At 36.5% G+C, this 20,329-nt stretch overlaps 1 protein-coding gene across 5 annotated transcripts in view; it reads right to left on the reverse strand.

Annotated features, from left to right (window-relative positions):
• The window catches only part of PDE4D (phosphodiesterase 4D), a 654,671-nt gene that overhangs the window by 5,593 nt on the left and 628,749 nt on the right, over positions 1-20,329 (reverse strand). For all 5 annotated transcript variants that reach the window (XM_075066967.1, XM_075066968.1, XM_032796951.1 and 2 more), the window contains 7 exons: positions 12,534-12,627; positions 7,164-7,336; positions 6,562-6,660; positions 6,307-6,471; positions 4,470-4,569; positions 955-1,109; positions 438-560 (listed from right to left, as the gene is read on the reverse strand). In XM_075066967.1, the coding sequence (XP_074923068.1) occupies positions 438-560; positions 955-1,109; positions 4,470-4,569; positions 6,307-6,471; positions 6,562-6,660; positions 7,164-7,336; positions 12,534-12,627 (909 nt within the window). The remainder of the gene's footprint in view (positions 1-437; positions 561-954; positions 1,110-4,469; positions 4,570-6,306; positions 6,472-6,561; positions 6,661-7,163; positions 7,337-12,533; positions 12,628-20,329) is intronic.

Raw genomic sequence — 20,329 nt, forward strand, 5'->3', positions numbered from 1 at the left:
TTGAAAATACAGGTAGCGCAGCATTTATTCTGTACAGCAAAAGCTGGATGTGTCTATGTGTGTTTTTCACACTTCCATTAATAGCCACAAATTATCTCACTTCTACAGCTTCTGTCTATATTAAGAGGTAAAAAATGTTTAAGTGCAAGACTGATCAGGTTCAAAGATGCTTAGAGGTTAGGCCATAGCAAATTAAACTCAGAAAAAATAGTTTCCTAGCTCAAAGCTCAACCAAAGAGCTAGTCAATGCCCAACAGAATGTGATATTGAATGGAAATATGGCACGTGTAGCTAATGAACACGTTTGAAAGGAAAGGGAGAGTGTAATGAGTTGAGAATGGGGACAGAATTAAATGAGACGAACACCCACGTAGGACTAGAGAGACAAACCTAGTAAATGAAGGCTAGTGACTATTTTTCAGCATGGATGATCTTACCTGAATTCTGTCTGAATAGTTATCAAGAAGCAGAACCCCAGAACTTGTCACTTTCTTGGTCTCAACCATAGTTTTCAAATCAGCCAACAGATTCATATGTTTAGACATGTCTGTTGCAAGCACCTTGAAGGTGAAGACAAAACATTAGTAACTAACATGATTGAATGATTTTTTTTTCAATACTTGAATATGACAGCCACCAAATCACAAAGAGATACAGGTTTATGTTATTGTTTTTTTGGCGGGGGGTATGACGGGAACCATGATCCACATATATGACTATATAATTTTTTTTCCTAACTAGGGTTCTCCATGCCGTAAAGGCCGTTGGTTGTGCCAGCCTTTAGTTTTAACTTAAAAGAAGTCCAACATACATGCTTTATACGTAACGCAATTTTCACTGCATTGCCTGCATTATGTGCCTGAGTGTACATAATGTACCAGAAAACTATCTAAGGTTTGTTTTGTTAATGCAATCTGAATGCATTAGAAATGGGAAATTCAAGCTGTAACTCACAATATCAATGACCATTTTCCTCAGTGATTGTCTTTGTTTTTTGGTCAAATTCTGGAAAATGTCACAATTCTCCTCCTGTAGCAACTTGAAACCCACAGCTAAATGATGGTTCTCCAGTACCGATGAGTCATTGTACATCAAGGCAAGTTCAGAGTCTGCAAGACAGTCACGAGGCAGAATGTCAACAAAGCTTGTGTTTCCTCCCAGGTTATTTTTTGATTTTTCAGATTCCCAAGACAGCTGAAAAGCACATATTATTCTAATATTTACAACAGTCCTTCTCTGTATTCCTTCCTGCAGGTGGCAGGTCAAACTAACCCCTTCCTAGATTTACCATCTGGAATCTCATGAGATGGTAATGCAGAAACGTGAGTTCATAATATTTGTAACAGGATTTAGAAATACACTTTTGTTCCTTCCATATTTTAACTATCTGTATTGGCTTGCACAGAAACAAGCTTTGTGTAACTCAGAGACTATCAGAACTGGTGAAGTAAACTTAAAACCCCAGAAAACCCTAACAAACTGAGGCAGAGTGTGGGGAACAGGCATAAAGAATCAGATCAGTACTTTCAGAACCCACCCCACATGTGCACCAGATCAGATGGAAAATATGGCACTCATACGTTCCAACACAATATTATTAAAGTTAACTTGCATCTGCCTACAACTCAGAGCCAGGAAAACAAAGCTCAGGATTTGCCCTGGTTTAAGCATGTAGCGAACAGCTTAATTTTCAATTTATGCACCTCAACAAACTCAGGCACTCTGAGGAGTAAAGGGGCGATTAGTATATGAAAACAGCATGTTCTGGGAGGAGGGTGACACGATAATACCAGCGGTGCTTCTCAATATTCTCTTGGAGAGCCATATGGCTTGAAAGCCGTAAGCAGTGACCTGGCCCAATAACTGAACTGCATGCAACTTGCTACTAGTGACAGGTGCTTCTTTGTCAAATGTGAGTATTCTTAACTCAGACTATACAGCACGGAAAATAAAGGGGCTCATGTACCCTCTTAGCAACATCCAGGAACAACTTGTACTTAGATATATGCAGAAGTCTGCATGCATCTACTCAGGCCGACTAACCAGCCTACTCTGGAAATGAAGAGCATATTTTATTCCATTTACGCAGGAGCACAGCTGGATTTTATACACACAATCATTTACATGCCTTTGAGTATACGGCCTATAACGATTGCATTATTGAAAAAGAATACTTTGTATGCAATCACACTTGTCATTTATTGACATTAATTTCTGTTTATTACAGTTTCTGTATCCTAAATCTAGCTGTGCATCAGTCTATTCTACTCTTTGTCCTTGTTATCTTCTTTTATAGACACTGTAGTCTAAAATCCCTTCAGCTCAATGGGGTTGCACATGAAGGCTCGTGTTTAGATTTAAGGAGCCTCATTATGTATTCTCCTGCTGTCTCACTCTCCTGTACCAAACACGTGAAACTTGTGATTCAGGAAATCCTTCCTCTACCTTTCTTTGCCTTGAAGGCAGAAAAGCCATAACAGCAGAGAAGAAAAAGACCTTGTTTGTCAACCAACAACCCTTTCATCTTTCCCAGAAAATTCTGTAAGCGTGTTTATTTGCTATTTTTCCAAGAAGGGACATGGAAAATCGTAGGAAAATCAGCCTTTCTGGAAGCCAAGGCTGTAAGGAGTGCTCAACACTACTGTTACTCAGAAAGGTTGAAGTCCTGTGGGTGGTTTGATTTTGTTAACATTTGTAATTGCTGTGGAAGAATGGGGGAAATACCCATATCTTACTCAATATAACAATCTTGTTAGTGGCTCCTGGTATGTTTGTGAGAAAAGACTGAAGAAAAGTATGGCTTTATATAGTTGCTCTCCCTCAGGGATTACAATTAAGGGGGAGCACCTTAATTCCCACAGCTCCAGGGGACCTTTGCCAAAGAGGAGGGTCAGGGGATGCAGAGAGTCTGTATCTCCTCTCAGTGCCCTAGCCACATCCCTCCTGGTCAGTGGCAGACATCTTGGGTGCTATAAATCAGTATATATACTTTTAGATGAACTGTTCCTCTGTTTGGGGGAGTGTCTTTGTTCCCAAAGATGGTGATGCATTTTCTACTGTTTTTCTCTAATCCTTTTAAAGTCTGAGTCCCCACTGAATTTAATACTTGTAAAAAGAGCTCCAGTAGGAGCCTTTTTGGAGACTGGCATTCTCTGTTTATCCACAGAGTGAATAAAACACTTGTAGTGACAGTACAGACTTCTATACGGTGCCATGGCAATGTACTTCCAACCTATCTGGCAGGGAACACTATCCTGGGGGGAGAGACAGTGTTGTGCAGTCTCCACTGGCCTGAAATCCTTGGCCTCTCTTTAGCCTGCCAACAAGAGTGCCAATTAGTGCCAAATGTAATGTGGCAGCTTGTCCAGTGGTGATTGGACTAAAGTGATTGTCTCATTTCTCATAAGTCACTGAATAACTATATGAATAGTTGGGGTGGATTTGAACTGTTTACCCAGAAGTGAAGAGCTTTATATACCACTATCAGTCCCTTGAGTTGGCCAGTCACCCAATGGTAATCTGACAAAAATTCAGCAACCTCCCCAGAAATGAATAAAAATAATTCCCAGATTTAAATGCTTTTATTTAAATTAAACTAAATTCTTCTCATTCTATAGCAGTTCCATGCCCTCATAATAGTGTGTTATCATTGAGCGTACCCACAAAATGGTTTGTTTACATCTTGGGAGATTTAATATTAAGTGCTTTTTTGCGCACTAAGCCTGGTTCGATCTGTTCCTATGTTGCACTGTTGAAGTGCACTTGCTAGCAATACAACTTTGAAACTTCTGACACATCTCCTATCCTCCTCCTTGTGGATGAGTCACCAATTTGCATTTCACTATAGGGTAGCCCGCAGGCCATTAAAGCACATAAAAATAAATTCATATAATGTTCAGGGTCTGATTTGAACTTATAACAGCAAAAAGTCAAAGCTGGAACACTCTCCCTCAGACTGCTGGGTCATGGCATTGTAGCACTGGTGCAACAGAGTCAGTCAATGCAGAAATTACTACAATATCTACTAACATGTATGAAGATGGGTTAAAGATGCACCCACAGGCATGATTCTATTTTCTTGATTTTTCCCCCATGCCTTCTCAGACCTTCAATGTAATTTCAACCTTGATATTTCTGGTGAGCTACAGCTCTTACCTATTTTTTTTCTTATTTAATGGAAATCTTACATAACTTCCACTTATTTCAGGAGAACTACCACCATTCTGCCCCTAGTGGGTGACAGTGCTAGAGTTCATCCACCTAGTAACTCCTCCTCCTTTGAGTATATGTCTACGGTTAAATTACTTGCAAAATGACTATCAGATTAAAATACAAACACATGTATATTCTAAGAAAAGGTAAGAGAAGGGTATGAAGTGGAAAGGCTTGTGCTTCTCATTTTCTATGCACATCTTACAGGATACCAAGTAGAAACTGTAAATATTACAAACAAACCAACCCACACTTACTTGTGTTGATAAGAAATTGGTTTGAAACCCCAGGGTGATCAACATCATGTATTGCACTGGCAAAAATTGCTGCAAGAATCTCCAGATCAGTGAACACTGCCTGAAAAACCATACAATAGAAACAATAATTACTAACCAAGGAAACTGCCTTTTCAGTAAAAGGACAGTACACTGATTTTTTGTCTCCTTCAAAATTCATATTTCAAAAAATAAAACAAACAAAAACATCTTTCAATATAGTTTAAATATAACAGGAACTTCAAAAAGTTATTTAAATATAATCCTCACAAAGTTTTGGAAAATAATCCTTTACATATACAAGACATTTCAAATTTGGGTATCGACAGGTACTTCTATAAAAGTGCCTGTATTTTAGAGGTCCTTAGCACTGAAAGCACCACTGAATTCAATAGAACGAGACAATTGTAGGTTTTTCAGCATCTCTCTATAAATAAGGTCATTTGTATTTAGATCACTAAATATAGATAGGTGCCTAAATCTTAGCATGTACCCAAGTCTGAAAATTTTGGTCTAACTAATTATTATATACTACGGTGTTACCCCAGGTAGTATATTTATGTTGCATTAAGTATGCTTATATTTCATTATCAACATATAATATGTATTGGTGACATTAAAAAGGAGCATGCCTCCTAAATGATATTAAGAGAGAATGGTTATGATTTATTATGTCTGTTAGCTGCAAGGTATACATCCTACAATGTACTCATTCTCCTTTTAGAAGCCATTAAGAAAATAAACTAGTCAATAACAGTATGTAGGGTGATATTAGTATTTTACTGGCTCAAACACTGCTGAAAACAAGACTCTGAAGGATAGCTGACTCAACAGATCAAGTAATGTTACTGACAATCAGTTTGGCTGCCCACTGGAGCAAGTGGTAATGCAGCTCCATTTATGAACAGAAGCTGAACCTCCTCCCTGCCATGAGGAAAATCTTCTCCAAGAGGACTGATTCCTTTAGGAGCTAACAGACCTCTCAGAGATCCCTAGAGCTCTCCCTGTTCATTGACTTCAAGGGGAAGGTGAGGGAGGGAGGAGGCATTCAGCACCTATGAGCCAGAGGGCCAAAATGGAAACCTGGTCTAAGTGGATGCAAATCCTTTTGAATTACTGGAGTTTCAAAGTAAGATGTAAGTTAAGCTTAATCATAGTCTTATACTAAAAAAGGAGAGAGATTCCAATGTTTCTCTAGCTTCCTTTCACCTCAGAGACTTAAGCTCTCTTTTAAACAGCTCAGATAAAGAGGATTCATTTTAAAAGAGTCAGGATTTCAAGGATTTTTTAAACAAAATAAGACAACCCATTAAGGATCTAACATGGGTTTAACATTGCCTGAGTACTGAATGTTACACTGAAGCAAATGATAGAGAAATTCAGTTTGGAGAAGCAGAAAAATATAATGTAGTCTTGTGGACAAAAAATGTTTCAGTGAAAAAACCAAAAAGACTGCATTATATTACTTAGGGAAACACATCCTGTCATTGCCTTTTCTGTATAATTGCCAGTGGTTTCAATGAGAACTCCACATGGGAAATGACAGGACATGACCTGTAGTTAAAAGTAAATGGTGAAAGCAGGTTATCACGTTATCAACAGAATGTAGTTGATTTAGCGCTAGTCACTGGACAAATCCAAGTAAATAAACTTGAGTCCTCACTAAATTCCCTGAGAAGAGAAAGTCTCATGAAACTATATTACAAAAAACATACTGTCTTACAGACACTGGGATAGTTTACATTTAGCTTAGAAGAGTTTTTGATATTTTACATGCGTGTGTTTCCCTCTCCCCTCTTCCATGGATATGTGGATTTACCTCCAAAGCTGGGGTTGACAGCAGTACGTGGGTAGACTGAACAACATCTGCAGCATGTATATTGTTGTGATATGCCACATCTGCATGGTAATGGTCTTCTAGGGTCATCAAGTAAGTTATTAAAGTGTCTACTGGAATTTTAAATGTTTTTAACAAATCCCGTTCCTGGAGGAAGGAAGAGGAAAACAATTAAGTTTATAAGAAACATAACAATTGATGAATAAAGAGCACTAGTGCTGCTTCCATCTTTCCCACCTGGAAAATGGTATGCATAATGACTGTCAGAGGTCGGTTTCCAGATAGTTCTGCTATTTTGAAAACATGCAGGCCCCATTTGTTCACATCTTCTAGTTCCTAGAATGAAATTAAGCAAAAGAAACTCTTAAAGCAAATACTTAATTTTCCAATTATTTTCTGTTTGAAATACCTTCAACAGCAGAGTCATGAAGATTCAAGCTAACAAATTGGATAAACCATTGTGAAAATAATATACTAAACTCTCTGACAGTGTTCAAATGAAAGTTTGCTTTTTATGTTGCTGACGATTTATGCATAAGAACCTTATTAATACACATACAATGCTGGTTTATTTTACGTTATGTACTTCTCAGATAGAAAAAATTCCCATTGTGCTCCTGTTGGAACAGAAGTTTACTATACACTCACTTCATTTTTTCACTGTTCCTGATTTATACTTGCCTAAGTGAGATAAGAATCTGGCGTTAGCCCTTGAAATCAAAGGGTGTGGAAAGAGTATGGGATAATACACTGATGTCTGTTTGACAACCTGAAAATTTCATTAAATTGCATAGTAAGTTTCTAAGGTCTTGGTAGAGAACAGGTTAAATCTTCCTTACCTTAGCAAGAACATCTTCTTGTTCTGTTTTAACACCAAATTTGGGGATACTGGAATTAGTTAAGCTAGAGCTGTGCATCAGTTTTTTCACTCCACTGATCTGGGACATAGGCCTCTTCTTTTTCTCTTTCTCTTTCTGTGTTGGAGAAGGGATTTCCACTTCATGTTGTTTGTCTTTGAAGAAAGAGAGAAAAAAATAACTCTGAAGGGCATTTTCCATACTTACTAAAATTATACATTTTTTGGCAATCTTAGTGGTTAAGACTGATTCTCTGTACACTATAACCCTTCCATTGTCATTCTGTCTTTTTTAAGCTAAATGTGGAAACTAATAATTATCAGAAATTAAAAACAACAACTGAACAAGAAACAAAGTTCAATTGTATGAATCATTGCACTATTCCAAAGGCTGTTCCATTATTTCTGAATAGACTTTGAGCGTAGTTTGTGGCTGCATCATCCCCCCTCATCCAACAATGTATAGGGAGGTAATCCTTTACATAAAAAGAAAGTAGTAGACCTGGCCAGAAACTGGAATTGAATTCCATGGGACATTCCAAAATAATAATAAAAAAGTTCAGAATCAGAATGAAAAAATGAATTTAGGTATCTCCTTTAGAAAGTGAATTCCAAAATTTCGTTTCAACTTCTGGAAACAGCAGGCAGGGAGCCAGGGCTCCTAGGGTTTTTGAACTGCCAGAGTCTGAAAGTCCTGGTAGCTCCCACTCCGATGCAGCCAGTGTGGCAGGCTGCCCTGGAGCCAGGTATTCTGGAATGGCGGTTGCAAGCACTAGCAGGCTGCCAAGAAGTTAGCAGGGCAAGCTGGCAGGAAACCAAGCAGGCAGAACCAACCAAAATCTGCCTGGTTTCTGTTAGAATTTCATTATAACCAATGTGTTCTCACAGAACATTTCTGCAGGAATACAAAATTTCAACAAACTGACATTTTCTGACAGAAAAAACATTCTATTCCAGAAAATGTCTGATCAGCTCTAGAAGTTATGTAACATAAATACAAAAAATAGCTTGAGCTGATTATGGCAAGAAGAGCATTGATAGATTTTACCCTTAAATATTGGCTTCAGGCTAAAACATTACCATCTCTCATCCTTATGTGCACAGCCCAAGAAAATCAGAATATTTTTCAAGCCCGTGTCAAAATACTGCTTGTTTTTTCTTTGGTTCACATTTTAGTTTTGGAAATGTTTGTTGTCTGAAGTGTTGTTATATTCTGAAGGGTGGCTTTGTAAAAGTAACATTGTGAGGAATCATATTTCTTCTGTTTCTAACTGGGGGAAATTACTTACTTAACTTATGATGCAATAGATGTTATTTCTTTAAAAAGGGCCACACCTGAAAGTTCAAACTGGGATCTGAAAATCAAGCTGTTCTTTTTGGTGCTTACATCATTACTAGTAATAAAGATATCTGTAATCAGGACTTAACTTGCAAGTTTGCTCATGGCCTGTAAAGTACAAAAGAGTGTAATTTGTTGTTCTCGGATGAATTAGCTCTATCGTGTTAACCAAAGTGCAAACTTGTTTTTGTCAGATATGAAGATGTGACTTGAAGATGCAAAGGAAGGAGATGTGTCAAGTAAGAAGGTGCCATTTTCATAGAGTCACTTTTCTGACAATGACCACACTTCATATGTGCAGAAACACTTCCAAAAGGAAAGCTCAAAGATCCAGATACATAGGGCCTGCTTCTCATTTACAGATGGTTACTTTATGTTGCTCTGCAAGTATGAAGTTTAAAGTGGTTTAAAGTTGGGGTAAATTACACTTAGATACACTTTAAGGCCCCCTGTACACTTCCAGACTAGTGAAAAGTGACCTTAATGTAAATGAGAATAAGCCCCAAAGGCTACACTGTAATAAAAGAACCGTGGCACAGCTGCAGCTGTCCCAGGTCAACTTACTCAGGCTCGCAGGATGTGGGTTGCAGGGCTATAAAACTGCGGAGATGTTTGGGCTGGAGCCTGGGTTCTGAGACTGCGAGGGAGTGGGTCTCACAGCCCAGGCTCCAGCCAAGCCCAAATATCTACACTGCTATTGTTAACCCCCCAGCTCGAGACCCGAGAACCCGAATCAGCTGACCCCTCAGCTCTGAGACTCGGTGCCAGGGGATTTTTATTGCAGTGTAGACATACCCTTTGAGTCTGGATTTCACTGCATGCAATTCATTTGGGAAAGGTTCTCCTGAACTGTTTTTATCTCATTTCAAGCAGATGGAAAGCAACAAAGTCTGGAAGAGTTAAATATTAAATGTATTTTTCCCATATGTACAAATTTAATTAAGTAGTCTCTGAACTTCCTCCCCCATATTTAAAAAGCCCGTTCTTTTGTGCTATGAAACAATGGAATATTCTTGAATGTTAAAGGTTTTGAAATTAGCCTAAGTGGAGTGCAAGGTGGCCTGCAATGGAGAGAAAAAAGTGGTTTTGCCTTTTTGCTTCCTTATGAAATATAAAAGGAGGCATGAAAAGATTTTAAAAAGCATTTTTATTTTTTTCTAACCTTAGAAAGAAGAGGGCTAGCATGTCCCGATCTTTCCTGTTTTTGATGGAGGACTGGTGAACTGAAGAATATGCCCTTTCACTCCTCAACTGAAGAGACAGCATGTGTGCATGTGAAATCTATTGTAATAGAGGGCTTTTTTCCTAATTATTAAACAAAACAAATAACTCGCCCAAAAACCAAAACCAAACCAAATGAACAAAAAACAACAACTAAGCAAAGAGTTTTAAACAGTTTGATTTAAAATGTTTCCTTCTCAATTTCTCAAGCTTATCTTTTGTGATGTAATACCACCATGTGTTCTCCAGTCCTTCAAGGAGTCCTCCAGCAAGACCATGAAAGTCAAGGACTGATATTTCTAACATAAAAACTATCAGAGAAAATAATTAAAAATACACTTCTAAACAAACAAACCAACCAACCTTTTGACCTTCTATAAGTTTACATATATATCCTACAAAAAAAAAAGTACAAACATCTTTTCCCCTCCTGCACTGGTCATCTTTAATGGACAGACTGAAACTGCATAGGGAATGCAGTGGCATTTCTGGATTACTGTGTTTGCTTCTTCAGTTTTTATTGTCTACCTTTCAGGAGTTTCCAACCACTGGAAAATGCAGAGGCTTCCGAATAAATCACAGCAAAGAAGAGAATGTAAAAATGCCACCAAGTTTTTAGCCTGCAGCATAACTCCTGCTCCCCACCCCACTCTCTGACCAATTAGAAAAGCAGGGGAGGAGGAGAGTTCTTGACTGGTGAAGAGACAACAAATGAAGAGCAGTGACTCGTGTGCATACCTTGATGTTTATAGTTTCGGTCATATGCACAAAGTTTAGATCCATCAACAAGGAGGATTATAAACTGAGTTGTCAGATTAGCTCAAGTGAAATAAAGTGTCTGTCTGAAAGATTTGCGATCTGCCATGGAATTCCATGGGATTTCCTCATCTTTTGTTAAATATGGGCAACTAATGCTATGAGTACTGATCACCTTTTGTATGTTTAAAATAAGATAATTTCCCATACTGATATGGTTTTTACAGCAGATTATTTTAAACTGGTTGCTAGTTTCTCTTACATTATCTGTCTAGAAGAGAACTGGTTAATCACACTGTTTATGTATGAATATATACTGTAGGACCCTTGCTTCTCTACCAAGAGAAAATATATATATGTATATGTTGTAATTGTTAATAATTGTATTCAAGGCATGTGTCGCTGATTAGGAGAACAGTGCCTGTATTTCAAAGCAAAACAGTAACACCCTATCTTTCTCACTAAATGTTCCTAGCTTTCAAATGTTAGTAGGTCTTTAAATGCTCAGCAGATGGGTTGAGTATTAAAAAAATACGGGGAAAAATGCAGAATTTGGTTAACAAGACATAAATTCATTTAAATTTTCTGTAAGAACATTTTCCTTCCACATACTGTTGTCCTGATTCTATATTTTTATATGCATGTTCTTATTTTAATATATTTAAGGAGAGTTCTGCAACTGAGGTAGTCGTGTTGCAACCCCCTTACATTTGCATTTCCTTAATTTATTAATATATTGTTTTTTATTTGCATGCCAACCACAGAAAGACAATATTCATTCTCAGTAGGTTCTAAGTGTTTGTCTCTCCAGAGCTTATTCTGCTCGAAAGATGCAGGTCACATGTGAAAGGCTGACAGCTGCATTTTTTATTCCTGTCAAAACGACTCTTAATTTTTCACGTGAAAACATGCAAAGATGCTGATAGCTCAGTCTTTTCAGTCAGAGGATGTGAGAGGCATCTTCTAAGCGGGTCACCTCCTCAGGCAGCCTTATCCTGAGCTTCTAAATATTCCTGAAACTGTACAATAGAGTTTCACTTCTCACATAAGCAGGTAAACTTTACTGTGCAGGTGAATCTGGGCATTCTGCTGAAACTGTGAATAAATTAAATGGACCCCACTTTAACCAATTCATTTAGGGTACTGGAGATTTGGATAAAATTTCTTTAAATATACACACACATTCACGCTATATTTTAACATATATTTTAATGCCCTTTAATCCTAATCTAGACATACCCATGTGTCCATAGCCTATTTAAGATTGTGAATATAGGTAAGTGTGTGCATGTCTTCAAGCCATGTTTAAATTAGCATGTTCAATATCTATCTTCAATATACACAAATACAGAATATTGTTTTTATTTATTTAAAAATTGCAAAAAAATCTGTTTTCTTTACAAAATCACACAGGTGGGACTTGAGAGGGCTGTTCCACTATTATCTTCATACCTGCTAATACAATGTCATGGTTACCAAGCCCTCCCCACCACGAGCTCCTTGGCTGAAGTTATTCTCCTAGCAGAAATCTGTTCAAATGTTGACTCAGTCATGTTTATCACCCTCTCTAACTGCAGATGGGGAATGCCAATGCACCACCACCATGTGCTGAGAGATTCAATGGGATTATTTTTAGCTATGTACTTTCATCAGATCAAGATAACTTTATAGTATAACCGTATAACTTCTGTACTGGCCAAAATGAGAACAGGGTGCAAGGATTAAATCTTTAAATCTATCAAACAATTCACTATACTAATCCCTCCTCAATTATGTTGGTAATAGGCAAGATTATTTCATGTTAACTGTAACAGTTCATGGGAATACATAAGACTAGGTCTTTAACCAGAACACTTTGCTACAGTACTCAACAACTTTCTGAGCAAAGCAGCAACACAAAATATATATATGCAACAATTAATGCAGAGAGCTAATTTTATCAATTTATAATGATCTCTCTGTCCAAATACTAAACAACATAGTTTATGGAATGCATAACTACTAAAAAGACAAATCACTCCCATAATATATTCTTACCTAAGAATGTGTTTGATATATATTCTGAGACCTGATTGCCTGATCGGCTCATTTCAGATAAGTGGGTCAACTCCCTGTTGAGCATTCTTTTAAACTGGGGGGAAAAAAAAAAAAGGAGAAAAAAGAAAAAAAAAGCATGTTAATGGTTAAGAAACAGTTAACTCAGAGTAAGAAAATTGTATTGATTTATAATAAATAAATACATTATATTCAGAAGATACAGTAAACAGAGATGAACTGTGAAAATAACAACACAAAATAATATTGCTTTACTTCGGAACTTGTCCATGGTTAGAAGACAGAATTAAAGATGGATATATCCCAAAGATTCGGTGTCAGAGACATTGGGACCGTGTGAGCTTCTGAAAATTCTAACTGCAAGCATGTGCACACATCACTATAACTACTATTTTTGCTATTTCAATCTTCTGAATTTTAGATTTGGAGAGGAATAACTAAGTTATATTCTATGTATACACAGAGGAACACTTTTTAGTTGTGCTAAGGAATGGGAAACCATCATTTTTGAACAACTCTGTACTATAGCTCTCCTTATCATACACATACACTCACTGTTTCCATATGATTTGTTGCCATACATTTTGCAATTTTCTCAAGGTTTTTTTTTTTTTTTAAATAACTCAGAAGCTCAAATATCTTTGTAGGAAGGATCAGACATGTCAGTATCTCTTCTCTACTGTAAACCCATAACAAAAGCTATCCCTGTGGAAGTGGGTTTTGGTTTATTTTCTTTTGAAACAAAGGAAAATAGGAACTGCCCAATGGATCAGATCAATGATGAACTAGTCCAGTATCATGTCTCTGACAGGGAGTAGTAGCAGAGGCTTCAGAGAAATAACTTGCTCACAGATGAAGCTTCCTCCTTACTGCCCCCAGCTGCTAGTGGTTCACATATATATGGATCCTATTTATGTACCTGGATATTCTCATTATCCATATAAATGTATAATCCTTTCTTGAATCCTACTAAACTCTCGGTCTTGAGGATATCTTGCAGCAGTCAGTTCCACAGGGTAAGAACATATTGTGTAAAAGATCTTTATATTTGTTGCCTTTGAATGTAATTGAACATCTCCCTGTCCTTGTATTATGAGGAACAATAAATAGTATTCAGCAATTAAAGTTACTTATTCCAATATACATTAACATGAATTTTCAGCACTGAATTTCATCAGTCATTGCGCTACCCCTTCACCTAAATTTGTTAGGTTCCTCTGAAACATCTCACAATATTTTCTAGTCTTGACTAACTCAAATATTTTGTATCAATTAGTTGCAAATATTTCCTCTCTCACTGTTCTTCATCTCCTTTTCCATATCATCATCATACTAAATAATGCTGGCCCCAGAACATGTCCATAAGGCACCCCACTGTAAAAATTACGCCATGTTGAAAACTGATAATTAATCCTGTTCTTTTTCTGTCATTTAGCTGGAAAAGCAGGCTGAAAAAATTAGCTCCCCTCCTGTTGTCACTGAAGCCCTTTCTTCCAGAATGCCTTGTACAGTGAATATTATTAAATATTTTAAAATAGTATTTGTAAGTCATTGACATTATGATGGTGTTCTTCATACATCATGGTAAATTTATCTTTTTGAAAATGTAGCTGTATAACAATCAGTCACCACTGCATTTGCTATCTCTACCATCTTTGCTTCCATCTGGACATATGATTAGCCCAGGAAGCTCTCTCTACGAAGTCTGAATTCTCTTTCTGTCATAAGCCAAATGCTCAATTTTGATCTTGGAAATACTACACTGGAGCATACTATTACACCCTTCTAAAAATTAGAAACTTATTACATATGCAGAGTTATGGATTTTAAGAACTACATGGCAATACACAACATAAGCAATCACTGGGCTTTTAAAACCTAATTCAGAGCTATAGTGTTGCTATGTTTAAACATCAAAAAAGCATGAGTTGGGCCCCAAAAATCAAGTGGCTTAAAAATCATGAAGATTTTATAAAAATTGGGGCATTTGTCTTGTGGTTTTTGAGCCTTTAGAGTGCACCATGAGGGCTAGAAACCATCATTTAAAAAAAACTAAGTTTAGATTCTCAAATACTCACTTTGGGCTTTGAGTCCAGGAGCTAGAGCTTTAAATAAAACACTAACTATCAGAAAAAAGAAGAGGAGTACTTGTGGCATCTTAGAGTTTAACAAATTTATTTGAGCATAAGCTTTCGAAGGCGACAGTACTCCTGTTCTTTTTGCTGATACAGACTAACACGGCTGCTACTCTGATAACTATCAGAAGACACTTAATAAAATTGCAAGAGTTGGCAAGTGTGTGTGTGAGTTATATGTTCTTGTACTAGACATCTTCATTTTAACTTAAGCCCTGTCTACACTTAAAATTTAGATCGACCTAGCTATGTCACTCACAGAGGGGAATTCACACCTCTGAGTATCATAGTGAACCCAACCTAAACCCCCAGCGTAGATGTGGCTAGGTGGATGGAGACATTCTTCCATTGACCTAGCTACTGCCACTCAGGGAGGTAGATTACTACATTGATGGAAAAACCCCTTCTGTTGATATAGGAAATACCTACACTACGAGTGCTACAGAAGCATAGTGGCAGCACTGAAGCTGTGCTGCTCGTTGTGAAGACATAACCTAAAAATTCCATTAGAACCACTTACACCCAATCTACTGATATCTAGGGAAGTTCAATTGTTGAAATGTACATGCTGCCTTTATTAAAGTTCCTAATATGTATTTAGGCACCTAACTTTTGGCATTCAAATTTGAAAATTTTGATTGAACAGCCTAAGAAAGTTAGTCTATCTAGTCTAAAGAGATACCACTTCTTTTGGTAGATTATTCCACATCCTAATACATCTCACCTTCAGGTTATTTAAGACTAAATTCTCTCTTTCTTTAATAATACACTTAATTCCAGTTACCACTCACAATAGTTTCTTCCCTTCCTTGATGTATACACCTAGACAATTCCGTCTTTCATTTTTGTAGATGTAGCACAGCATTAATGGTAGTCTTTATCACCTAGGAAAGATTGTCCTGGAATTTCTGCTGACCATGATAACTGCTTAAAAGTCTACACTCTCTTTAATTTCACAGTAACTGGCCTGATGCAGATCTTTGGTCTCTCATCTGTCTATCATATGCACAGGTAATTTTAAACAATATAATCTAATCTAGACTGCCACACAGTATGAAATTGTACAAATATGTTGGTCAATGCTTTCTACTTTCCTGCTATTCGATAATAGAGATACTAATATTAAAATAAGGCTCCTACCAACTCCAAACCTCCACAAAACAAATTAAAAAGTCACTAACAATATTTGGAGTAAAATCCAGGATTTCACCCTTGGCCTTCAACCAGACTGGAAGTATAAATCCCAAATCTATCCTTCAGTTTATTTCCCATACTTAAGGTGCATAACCAACAATGCTTTTGATATGATTTGCTAACTTCATTTTAAAAACATCTGGACAGTGTTTAACATTGATTTTCTTTTTTAATTAAATATGACAAAGCTAGGTGACTTTATCAGCACTAAGATGTATGTTCTGTTGAAGTCCTTTATAAAGTTAGTCTTTGAAATAACATATGCTGCCAGTGAAAGAGAACAATGATGCTGTTGTTATTAGGCAGACAACACTCAGAAATATATAGATATTCATGTGTTTGAGTTTCTAATGGAGGACTGGGTTAGTGATGGAACAGTCCAGATTTTTTGTCGTTGTTGTCATCGTATGCTGGTTTACTGTAGTTGTTTATTATTTGATACTCTTTAAATCAGAAATTCTCACATGCAGTATTCTGTTCTTTCAAGAAACATTACTATGAAATAATAAATAAAATAATGAAAAAATAATAGACATAATTTGGGCCATGTTGTCTCCTGCTGGGTTCACTGAGCTCTCATTGACTTCATCTGGGGCCAAGAGTGCACTTCAAAAGGCAAGCAGAATATGTTGCCTGCAGCATCAACTCACAGCATGTTTGTTCATCCATGCATTGTCATTTTAGAATGAAACTGTGCTTGGCACTCAGATGGCCCACTGTAAGATCTTAGCTTAAATCACATAGGTTCTTGCCACAGCTGTGGGTCAGCACAGTATACATTTCCCAGCCTGCAAGTAAAAGCCTCCTTAAGGGTATGAAACTTCGGTAAAATGTCTATACCCTGATGATTTGTAAGTTACAGAAATAGTAATATTGATCAGCTAGGAAGTGCTTTTACATTTCCAGACATTGCACATTCATGATCAAAGAAATAAAATTGCTTGTATGAGAAAACTCTAGGGTTTCAAAATGGCATAAAAAAAAGTCAACCAAAATTTGGAATAATTACTGTTAATTATTAATTTTATATAATGTTAAAATGAATAAAAAGTTGTATTTTGAAAAAAACCCAAACCAACTACTGCACAATTTTAAATAATTTTTAAATTCATAATATGCAAAATCTATTGCTCCTAAGACACATTTACAACATACAGTGTAGCTATTATACTGGCATCTCACCCTAAAGAACAAAGGTTTTGGCAGACCTACGTGTACACTGAATTCTCCTTTTACAACGTGCTTTGCAAGTGAGAATCAGAGAGGGATTTACCCACTTCAGCTTCCAGACCTTTTTTAAAAGCAAAAATGATATACCAAACCCTTTAAACTGTCAAAGACCATTGACTGAAGAATGCATAGGCGCTAAGCTATTCCCCACTGGGAATTCTCCACTGTAATGTGTCCAGTGGGTCAGTAAAATGTATTTTCACAATGGAGACTGCTGTAGGGTGACCAGATGTCCCGATTTATAGGGACAGTCCCGATATTTGGGGTTTTGTCTTATATAGGCTCCTATTACCCCCCATCCCCCTCCTGATTTTTCACACTTGCTGTCTGGTCACCCTAGACTGATGCCACATCTAATAATGCAATTACTGAAAAATCTCTGAAGACAGCAGAAACCCTGGTTTCAATTCTTACATGTTTCTATTAAACCTTATTTTTTTCCTTTTACTATTACTATAGGAAACTATAGCACAGACACTATATTCAAGTAATGCTAAGTATCTAGCTTCAGGCCACAAAAATAATACAGTACACTAAGACTGCTTATTTTGGACCATATTCTGCAAAAATTTAAACATCGGTCTAACTTTAAACATGTAAGCAGACCTATAAACTTCAATGGCACTATTCACGTGCTTAAAGTAAAGCACATACACAAGTATTGCAGGACTAGGGCTTTTCCCTCAATACTGTGGTTATTTCCAAAGAGTGAGTGTTCTTATAAATTGGGTTAGAAGCTTCCTAGTCATTTCAATTTGTTTTGGGCTGAAGCGTAGAACACATATTCCAAATTTCACAGAATTTTCATTTGTGTCTATGCTTACTTTATTAAGAATATATTCAAACATTATTTTGTTAGAGGAGATAATATACAAATGATATTTTTATAGTACTCTGTGCAGAACACCTTGCAATGGTTCTTTGGAGAATTTTGACAATTTCTTCCCGTATTAATTGTTCTCAGTCAACATCTTTTACATACATATAACATTTTTCTGGGGTTATATTTACAGTGCATTGAACCTTGAAGTCTCAAGGATGGTAATTAGGTTCAAAGTAAATGTACGGTAATAAAATAATTTGGCCTGTGTGTTTAATTTTATATCTACAGCTTTTGGGGGTTAAAATTTAAAAACTTTCACATAGTTTTTGTGATAATCTTGTCCTCAGCACAAAGCTTTAGTAAAGGGGCTTCATGCAGGGAGCTGTGTATGTGTTTGAATACACTGAATCCCGCCCACAATATATGGGGGGCAACTACCCAACCATTTTGCTGCAGCTCAAGGGCTGCATTAATGGCTGCAGTCTACTGCACCCTCCTGCAACAACACAGAATTTGTGGCTAGTGGAAGCAGGCAGCTTTTGGACAAACTGGCCATAGCCTTTCCAATCCCTCAGTCTCAATTCTTTCATGGACAAAGCCACTCTGGAACACTGATTAAAACAATTAAAAAGATAGTTCTAGAACTAAAATAAAAATAAATTAATTTTATTGCAGCATATTTGTAAATCTTTACATTCTAAAAAACCTCCAGAAGTGATAGAAAAGCTATTTAATATCGACTGGCCCTACTGGCTAATTCTCAGTCCTTACGTACTCTTTACTAATGCAAAACTACCTTTCAATAGGAGTCTTGCCTGAATGAGGATTTCATGGTTGAGCCCACAGTGTTTAATAAACCTCAAGGTCATGCTTAAGCTTTTATGTTCAAGCGTGCTAAAGGGATATATATTGTATACATCTCAGCTCTGAGATAAATGACATTTAACGGTGTAAAGAACGATGCTCTAGGTAAACAATGTAGGGATATTCCATAGGGATAATTCTCAAAAATATTTTAACAAAATATAAGGTACTTTCCAAAGCATACAGAAATATGTAAAGCTATTATCCAGTAACAGTTTTAAATGTGCTATGGTTCATTGTATCCAGGACAGTCTTTTCTTCTTTAGAATTTCAGAAATGTCCTAAATTCTATAAATATTTATTGTCAGAAGACAAGATCAAATCTTTATGGCTGGAAGATTTTCCCCAAAATACTTACGTTGTGCAATGTATTTGTAAATATAATATACCAAAATTCTATTCAAATACTTATTCAGCTTCTTAGCTAAAACCATTGTCTATGCACACTGTATGAAGTTACCATGCACAGAAGATATACTTCATTGTGTCTAATCAGGTAAGGCTGTTACAGTGCCTATTAAAATTCAATTAGCAAAAGATCAACCCATTTTAAAGACTTCAGCAGAGAGATGGAAAACTGGTTGAACACCCGTGTTTTAGAAAACAGGAGCAATATAAATAACTGTGTGATTGTCTAAGAAATATTTCTGAAAGAATTTTTTAAAATGCTTAACATTTAGATGTACCCTGGAGAATGGAAAATAGTTTCAATTTAGATTTTGATAAATGATAAAGAGAATCCAGCTAACTGGCATAATGAAAAACATTCTCTTCACAGATGATTAAACAAAATATTTGAGAATATTCTGTAACAATTCTGCACTAGCAGAGAGAGCATACAATGACGTAACAGGGGTTTTCCATTTCTCATTTTTAAGATTCTAAGACAAAGCTGTGATCCTCTTAGTATTAATACAACTGGGCATAAAAAATCTTGTTCTAGGTGAAAACAATGTCTGCATTATATTTAATACAACAATTTTGTTCCTATATTGGACTGTTTAGTTTAGAATGAATACACAGCAACAATTTTATTTAAAACACTATGATCTGGAACAGCTATTACATGTTAAACGTCTGATGATGAAGTTATATTTTAATACATATTCCATGAACAAAATTAGCAAGGCAACCCAGATTTTTGTATATACATATGCAGCCATATAACTAGAAGACAAATAAAGCCCAAATATGATTTTGTACTAAGTTGATTCTGCACTGTGTACTATTTAGAATACTGATTTAATTCATCAGTGCAAAGCTTTCGTTAAGAGATAAGCTGCTTTATATTTTATTTGCTAGCAGTATTACAGGTTAAAACTAATTTGAAGTTGTTCCACATTCAACACAGTTCAGCACTCGGAGAACACAATTTTCAGTCTCTTTGGGTTTTAAAGAAAACCTCTCTCTCTCTTTCTCTCTCTCTCACACACAGGCACACACAGACACACACGCAGGTAAAAAGAAAATGCTACTTAAAGATACCATTCATAACTGCACATTCACCCATTATTCTCAACCCATTCACTTTA

The sequence above is a fragment of the Chelonoidis abingdonii genome, chromosome 6 (assembly GCF_003597395.2).
Source record: "Chelonoidis abingdonii isolate Lonesome George chromosome 6, CheloAbing_2.0, whole genome shotgun sequence".
Taxonomy (NCBI): domain Eukaryota; kingdom Metazoa; phylum Chordata; order Testudines; family Testudinidae; genus Chelonoidis; species Chelonoidis abingdonii.